This window comes from Neolamprologus multifasciatus, chromosome 19 (assembly GCF_963576455.1).
Source record: "Neolamprologus multifasciatus chromosome 19, fNeoMul1.2, whole genome shotgun sequence".
NCBI classification, from domain to species: domain Eukaryota; kingdom Metazoa; phylum Chordata; class Actinopteri; order Cichliformes; family Cichlidae; genus Neolamprologus; species Neolamprologus multifasciatus.
The window spans coordinates 25364194-25371882 of record NC_140457.1 but is presented as its reverse complement, the minus strand read 5'-3'; the positions used below and the strand labels follow the sequence as shown (position 1 = coordinate 25371882).

The 7689-nt window shown below is 40.0% G+C and overlaps 1 protein-coding gene across 2 annotated transcripts; it reads right to left on the bottom strand.

Moving 5' to 3' along the window:
• Positions 1-254: 254 nt before the first annotated feature.
• nubpl (nucleotide binding protein-like) lies at positions 255-7356 on the bottom strand. 2 transcript variants are annotated; one of them, XM_085143192.1, is made up of 11 exons: positions 6979-7356; positions 3838-3982; positions 3388-3422; positions 3033-3132; positions 2903-2942; positions 2702-2792; positions 2525-2618; positions 2300-2385; positions 2084-2204; positions 1113-1195; positions 255-800 (listed from the first exon to the last, which is right to left on the bottom strand). In XM_085143192.1, exons 1-11 carry the CDS (start codon positions 7105-7107, stop codon positions 741-743), a joined length of 984 nt encoding a protein of 327 aa, XP_084999318.1. In that variant the 5' UTR covers positions 7108-7356; the 3' UTR covers positions 255-740. The 2 variants fall into 2 exon arrangements, with proteins under 2 accessions (XP_084999318.1, XP_084999319.1); XM_085143193.1 differs by having other exon boundaries at positions 3042-3132; positions 6979-7342.
• Between the last annotated feature and the right edge of the window lie 333 nt (positions 7357-7689).

The window sequence follows — 7689 nt, the reverse complement described above, 5'->3', positions numbered from 1 at the left end:
ACTTCTGACCTGTGTGGAGAAAAGATGAACACAGAATAACAGCCAAGAAAATCACAGAGTGGCCAGAAGAACAGCCAGAAAACAATATGTTTCAGGTTACACATCCTGATGGGATAGAAGCCAGTGTGCATTTATTTAAATGCACACAGCCCTCTCTGCTGGTTACTCATGGAACTGCATAAACCAGATGAAAAGGTCATTTTAGTACAGGATCTATCACTTTGACTCTGTATACAAATAAGAGAAATACTTCATAGAGGCAAAAATCTTTGATGCTTTTATTACTTTGATTTCTCACTAAAATGACAAAAACAAACCAGAAAAACAAATTCAAATTGACTGTTAAATCACTGTGTATATCATGATGCAGACAATTATCTAATACAATAATATTCAACGCTTTTGTCCGCAGGAAAAGAAAAGGAAAACAAGACAAAGGAATTATTATATTACTGTCTTTACTTTACTGGCATCCAGCTAATGTGCTGCCATTTATGGCCAGCAGCATGCAAGCAGATCAGAAAGGGTTAAGACTAGGGTTGTGTAGCTGACCGTTTTATGATATGCTGTCAGAGAACTACATGGACACACAATAAAAATACTGTTACAACATGGACAAGAATCGACATTCTTTTGTGCGTTTTGGACAGCAGATGACTTTGTGCGTCAGTCTGTGTTCTGTATACGTGTCATTCAACGTCTTCATGCGTCACCGGCTGACTTCATCTTGAAGCCGTCTGTCAGCTGACTTTCTGTAGTCTCTGGACCACAGCAGACGCCACCTTCCTGTATGCTGCTGCCTGGACAGTGAAAATAAAATCAAGTTACACCTCAGTGCTGGAGTGTAGCTGAGCAGGTATATGAACAGATTTCTACTGAAGCTGAAGAATAAATAACTAGGACATAATATTATATTTTTGTTGTATTGTGTTATCTGCTTTCAGTGAGTGGTTTACCGACAAAGTTTTACTCATACTATTTTGTTCATTTATAAAATAAGATTGAGTAAAACAAAAGAGAGAAATGTGGGGCAGAATAGAAAAAATAAATCAATATTTTCTTTTTTGAAAAAAAGAAGAGCAAAACAGAATACAATAGATTCAAACAGAGACCTCAGGGCTGTTGGGAGAAGAGATGACCACTGGCTGTCCTCTGTCTGATGTCTCTCTGATGGTTATGTGAAGAGGGATGTCACCTGGAAACAGTCACATATACATGAAATCACACGTTAAATATAAAAGAAATCAAAAAGTGGTTTCAATGTTTTCAGAAACAGAAAATCAAAAGCTTTACTTTGTTGTTTTCAAATGAAATAGTTCATAAAACCAATGTCAAATCATCCTTGTGACGGCAATGACATCCAAGTCACTCGGTTCATTCCAGATATGGGGGTGTTGAGGCAAAAAGCTTTTTTCTTTGCAAAATTAATGCCACTTTCCAGACAGGTCTGGGTTAGGACTCTATAGTAGTCTAACAGTCAAAACATAGCAACTAGAGGCATTTGCAAAAAGCAAGTGTTAGATCTTCAAGGTCATACAAACATCTACCACAGTGTGGATAAAACTGTCTCATGTGACAGGCCAGGTCCATGAAAGTTGTGTGCTATGACTATCCACAGCTTTGCCCCAGGGAATACAGAGAGTGCTGCTGAGTTCATGCTGTCAGGCTACTGTGGTAAATGTGAATCTCTAAGCTGCATTCCTGTTGGTAATCTATATGAACTATAGCTTTTGGGTGCCAGTTTAGCAGACTGATTGAAGAGGTACCCTTATTCCTTCCGACTGAATGTGATGGCCCGGGTTTGAGTCTGACAAAGGTAAAAAGCCCAAAAATAAATCTTAGCTTTTAACAGATAAAAGAAAAATCTGATTCCTGAGTCTTACTTTGTCAAAAGCCCACTAAAGAATTTAGGAATGACAACATGAATAAAAAAATTATTATAAAATATATATGTTCCCTCAACTTTATGCGTGCCACTTTTACTGCACCTAATGTCTTGGAGCATACGAGGGTTAACACGGACAGCAAACTACTTCGAGCACCCTCGGACATCACTAAAACAAATGAAATGAAAGTGTCCAACCTAAAAATGTGACTCCCAAAGTGTCTGCAAGCTGTCGGGCCCCATCAGAGCCGAAGATGTGGGTCTCATGATTGCATTTGGGGCACTGGAAGACGCTCATGTTCTGAACCAGACCCAGAACCTGCAGGAAAGAAAATATCACTTCCTGTTGTATTCATCCACCCAACCTGAATCCAATAGTTTATGCATCCACTGACACACACATCAACACATTACCGGCACGTTCACTTTCTTAAACATCTCGGCTCCTCTGCGAGCATCCAGCAGAGCGATGTCCTGCGGCGTGGACACAATAACCGCACCTGTACAAGACAAACATCACATGACCCGACTTAACTTTGAACTAAACGTGTTATTTACTTCTGGGGGCTACAGCAATGAGGATAGTTTTAAAAAGTGAAGTTATGTGTGTTTATATTAGGTGATGTGTGACAAACCCACCTGCTATGGGGATGTTCTGGGTGATCGACAGCTGGACGTCTCCAGTCCCAGGAGGCATGTCCACTACCAAATAGTCCAACAACCCCCAGTCCACCTACAATCACAAAACATGTTCTCATGTTTCATCAGCTTCCTTTAAATTCAATAAACTGACAGTGCAATCCAAACTGGTCTCACCTGTCTGAGCAGTTTCTCTATACCAGACATCACCATGAGCCCCCGCCACACTATCGGAGCCACATCATCAACCAGAAAACCCATAGACATGCTGGCAGAGAAGAAAGTGAATCAGAAGAATAGGTCACATAATAGACATGATTTAGGGCTATTTATGGGTATAACAAAAAGGTTGTGATGTAATGTTGATGACAGTCTCACCAAGGAACCCCATAGTTGGTCAGGGGGATCATCCGATTATCTGAAAGATATGTAAAAAAAAGAAAAAAAAAAACACTTTTCTGTTATAAAATGTTTACTGAAATTTTAGAAACCTTCAGCTGAATTGAACTAGCCATACTGTCACTGAGCTCTGGGTTTCCTTTCAGGTTCATAAGTTTGGGAATCGATGGACCAAACACATCGGCATCCAACAGACCCACAGACTTTGACTGGAAGAGAGAGAAAAAGTCATACAGTATAGCTCAGAGGAGGACAGACTAACAGCTCACTGTCATATGAACAGCTTTAGAACCCAAAACACTTTAAAGTTGTCTTCCAGTGAAAGGCCACTCTAACCCATTTGAAGTTATCTGATTAGAATTCTTAGTATGGGAATTACACATGGATCTGTGTTGTTTTTTGTTGGCTGAAATTACATACATATATAGTATATAAAATATATAATGATAAAGCAGATTCCTTACCATGTCATTGGCCATTAATCCTAGAGCCAAATTCACTGGCATGAGAGAAAAACAGACCAAATCAAATCAAATACTTCTCATTGAAAATGTTCAAACATTAGGCCACATGAAACATGATTTTCTTTTAATATTTTTCTACTTAAAGATCTTTTATGATCAGTGCCAAAGTAAACAGTATAAGATCTTACGTTCAAAATGTTTTCTTGTTAAGGAACGTTTAGCAGGAAACACTGCAATAGCAGATGAAATCTACATCACCAATTACTTTTTCATTTCAGAACTTTATTTCTTCCCTTTTTTTTGGCATTGCTCTATAAACTCCAAACAAGGCCATACCTAAAAAGGAATTCATTCAAAAGCACCAATTTTACCCTCTTAAATAAAATAGCTCTGGAAGAAAAAAGATGGTGAGAGAATTTTCCATTGTTTAGTATGAGTTTTACTGAGCACCTGCAGTAGTGGACTTCCCAACACCACCTTTTCCTGAAGCCACAACAATGACTTGCTTGACCCCTGGGATGGGCTTCTGTTTGGGGAGACCTCGGGCCATCTGCTGCTTCTGCCTCTCCTGCAATGCCTTACTGTCCACTGACCTCTGTAAAACAACAAACCAGTAAATAATGTAAACAACGCAAAAGTTTAGTTTGTGTTTGAGAGATTAAAAGACCAAAAGACACATTAACGCTGAAATTACAGATAGTCCCAGATGACACTGTGGTCTATGATAAATGGACTTTGATCTGAACATAAAATTTAAACAAACCTTTTCTTGATGCATGCTCAATCACGCAGGTAAGTAAATCCCAGAAGGTTGACTCTATTCATCTGGACATTTTTCAGTGGGAGAAATGTTTCATCACTCATCCAAGGGACTTCTTCAGTCTCAGCTGACTGCAGGTTTCCCCAACCTTATAAAAAGACCCCAAAGTCCATCTTTTAAATGAACTGCAAAAGAAATTTCCCTCGTACCAACCATAGCTGGACTGGCCATCGGGCATACTGGGCATCTGCCCGGTGGGCCGATGGGTTTTTTTTTTTTTTTGTAACGGTATAAACGATAAAAAGGTGGTGGATTGGCCAGATGCTGGCCGATGTGTAAAAATAACTCAGTTGTTTGGTGGTGGCTGTGGCGGAGCTTCGACAGAGGCCGGCAGGTGGATGAGGGAAAGGGGAGGCAGGAGGAGGAGATACCCGAGGCGGCCTCCGGTCCGAGTGTCAGCTGATCGGAACTTCAGGTAAGAAGTTGTGACCTGCAGTCTATCTGGGTCAGATGTAGGGATGGGTACCGGTATCCGGTGCCATGATGGCACCGGTTCTGACATAAACGGTAGTAACCAGACCGAAAAGCAGCGCACATTTCGGTGCTTTATTTCGGTGCTTTTTTTTCCTGAGATGTGATACACTTTGAATTCTAGCCAATCATTTTACGTTTCCGGGGATAGTAGGCGGGTCCAGGTACGTACGTTCTTTTAGAGCAGAGCTACAGATTAAAAATGCCCAAGGCGAAGCGGTCAAAAGTCTTGCTGTACTTCACAGCAAAAGATGCAAACTCAGCAGAGTTTGCATCTGGTGTGAAAGACCCCAGCCTCTATGGATCTTGTACTCAGAGCTTGTTCTTGTGTCGCCATGATTAGTGCCTCAGTATATAATACCCTGCAACAAGTGCTTTAAGGTGATACTGTGGAAAGGAGGTAACACCTGAAATCCGATGAAACACCTGGCGACGCATAGCGTTTTTTTTAAAAGCCGAAAAATGCGCCGTATTGGATAGCTTGCTGGGAGACCTCACACCGAGTGCATCTACTGCAGGTGTGGTGCCTGTTATCGGACGAAGAGTTAGCAACATCCCCCAAAAAGCTGAAGAGTAGAGTCCTGGCCCCTAGCCCTGCCAGTGTAGCAGAAATGATGAGGATGATGATGGCAGCAGCAGCAGCCGTTCTTCTCTGCGTGAGTAGCTTAATGTTGTTAGTGTATAATTTACGTTGAGTAGGCTAACCACGTTATTACATTAATGCATGTAAGGTGAACTAGCAAACATCATCATAGCTACATGCGGCTGTCTTGTTTGATGGCAGATACTCCCTTCACCCTGGCCAAAAAGGCTAAAATGACCAAATAAAAAGTGGGAAACAGTTAAACATGAGAGGTCTTTGGACAAAGTTTTTGTTTTTTCCATTGTTTAAGCACTGCTTCCAGCCAAGAGTGATACCATATATGCCCTATAGCTGCAGAAAAGGCTAACGTTGTTATCTTTTTACAAAAAAAACAGCTGAACATGAGAGGTTTTTGGACCAATTTTGTGTTCTCCATTCTTTAAGCACCGGTTCGAGCACCGTTTAAGCACCGGCACCGTTTCAAAAGTACCGGTTTGGCACCGGTATCAGATAAAACCTAAACGATACCCATCCCTAGTCAGATGTAAACCAAGTTTAGGTGTAGTTTATTTTCGTTGTGCTGACTTTTTACAGTCAGTTATAATAACTCATACTGCGTACTAGCTAGCATGACGGAGTTTCTATACATCTGGGTGGGTGCTATGATTTTATTGATGTTGAACTTTATTCATAAGGTTAGTTAGTAGAGTTGCCAACCATCCCGTAAAAAAACTAATCGTCCCGTATTCAGAGAAAATATTACACATTTCATATGGAGGTGAAAAGGAACACAGTTTGTCCCGTACTTCAGCTAGAATGGAAAAAGACACAAAGCTGGAGTTATTCTGTGTCTTTAAGCTGTCAGCTGTCTCTTCTTCTCTCATTCTCTCCCCCTCCCTCTCCTGTTTCTCCTTCTTTAGTCAAAATGCCTGGGCCGATTTTATATATTTCTTTAAGCAAGTTATTCATGACTGAGCCAAGTGTCCTCTTTTTTGGAAATCAAAGTATGGTCACCCTAGCATAAGGTTGGAGGAACCTGTAATTAGCTGAGACTGAAGAAGTCACTTGAATAAGTGACAAAACGTTTCTCTTACTGAAAACGCTACGTCCAGATGAACGGATTTAACCTTTTGGGATAAACAAACCTTATACCATCCTCTTCATGAGGATTAATTAGAGACTGCACAGAGTGGGATTACTATGCTTGCTACTATTCTTAGAAACATGTTCACGATATGTAATTGGTTGTTAATAGTATTACAGTAACAGTATATATTCCTGTCCAACACATATACAGTTGTTATATATATATATATATATATATATATATATATATATATATATATAGACACACACATAAATATATCTGTGGTTCTATAATTAACAGTCAAGTATTTATGAAATCAATAACCACTTCCGGTTTAAAGTTTCAAAATTATTTTTCGTGTTCTAGATGTGGGTGTTACAACTAAAGTTTAAAACGCTACATAAAGGAGAACAGCGACGTCTGATCAAGTAAAAGCATTTTAACTCTTGTGTGCGTTAAAATAAAGGTGTGTTCTGGATTGTTTAATTCCCTCGGTATATTTTACGATTGTCGATTTTATTCTGAACATGTTATTTCCGGTCGTGTTGTTGAGTTTTCGTTTAGCTTATCACCAACAGAGAGCTACATTAACTGAAGTCGTACGAAGAGAGACAGAAAAAAAAACATTACCTGGCAGCGTTTAAACTGTACACAGCACGTAGCTCCATGTTTTATTTCGCTCCCCGTTCGTAAAACCGAAGATTTATAAACGGATATTGTCAGTAAACGTGACAGTCTGCTGTATGCGAACAGGGCCATGTTTACTTCGTCTTCTTCTTCTTTCTTACATATGTATTGGCGGTTGGCAAACAACTGAAAGGTGCATTACCGCCACCAACTGGTATGAAGTATGGTCTGGAACGACGCTCAAAAAAAAAAAAAATCCTCAAATCCTTCCAAACAGGTTCCCCTCTTTTAAAAACTGAAATAAGCAGGGTCATGTTGAGCTGTTTAGATGCTCAAGTCGAGGCATGTTTTGCGCCATAGTTGCGCAAAATGCGCATGCTCGTGGCGGGTGGGAGTTTTGTTAATCCATCGTTAGTCCGTGAGAAGTAAATAAGCGCTTTTTAAAATTTAATATGAAACATTTAAAAATGTACGTTAAAAAAAGAAAGGAACTCGTGTATCAACAACACAGGTTTTAAAAATTATATTTTATTCTTCATTTTTTTCACCTTTTTGATCCTGAAACCCCGAACTAATTCTCTGAGTGGTGAAAGGTGCTGAAAAGTCAATTTAAGGACGACACGACAAGTACGGGGAGGAGCAAGTAGGTAAGGACGGTATGCGAAAATAGCGCGCAGTCGTGAACATTTCTGAACAGTTTCAGTTAACGTTGAC

Bases quoted from the DNA above. Each gene is read 5' to 3' on its own strand.
- nubpl (XM_085143192.1), bottom strand. From the start codon at position 7,107: ATGGCCCTGTTCGCATACAGCAGACTGTCACGTTTACTGACAATATCC. The intron at 3,133-3,387 runs GTAAGGAATCTG...TCTCTCTTCCAG, and splicing joins GATTAATGGCCAATGACATG to TCAAAGTCTGTGGGTCTGTT. The intron at 1,196-2,083 runs GTTGGACACTTT...GACTGTTTCCAG, and splicing joins TTTGGGAGTCACATTTTTAG to GTGACATCCCTCTTCACATA.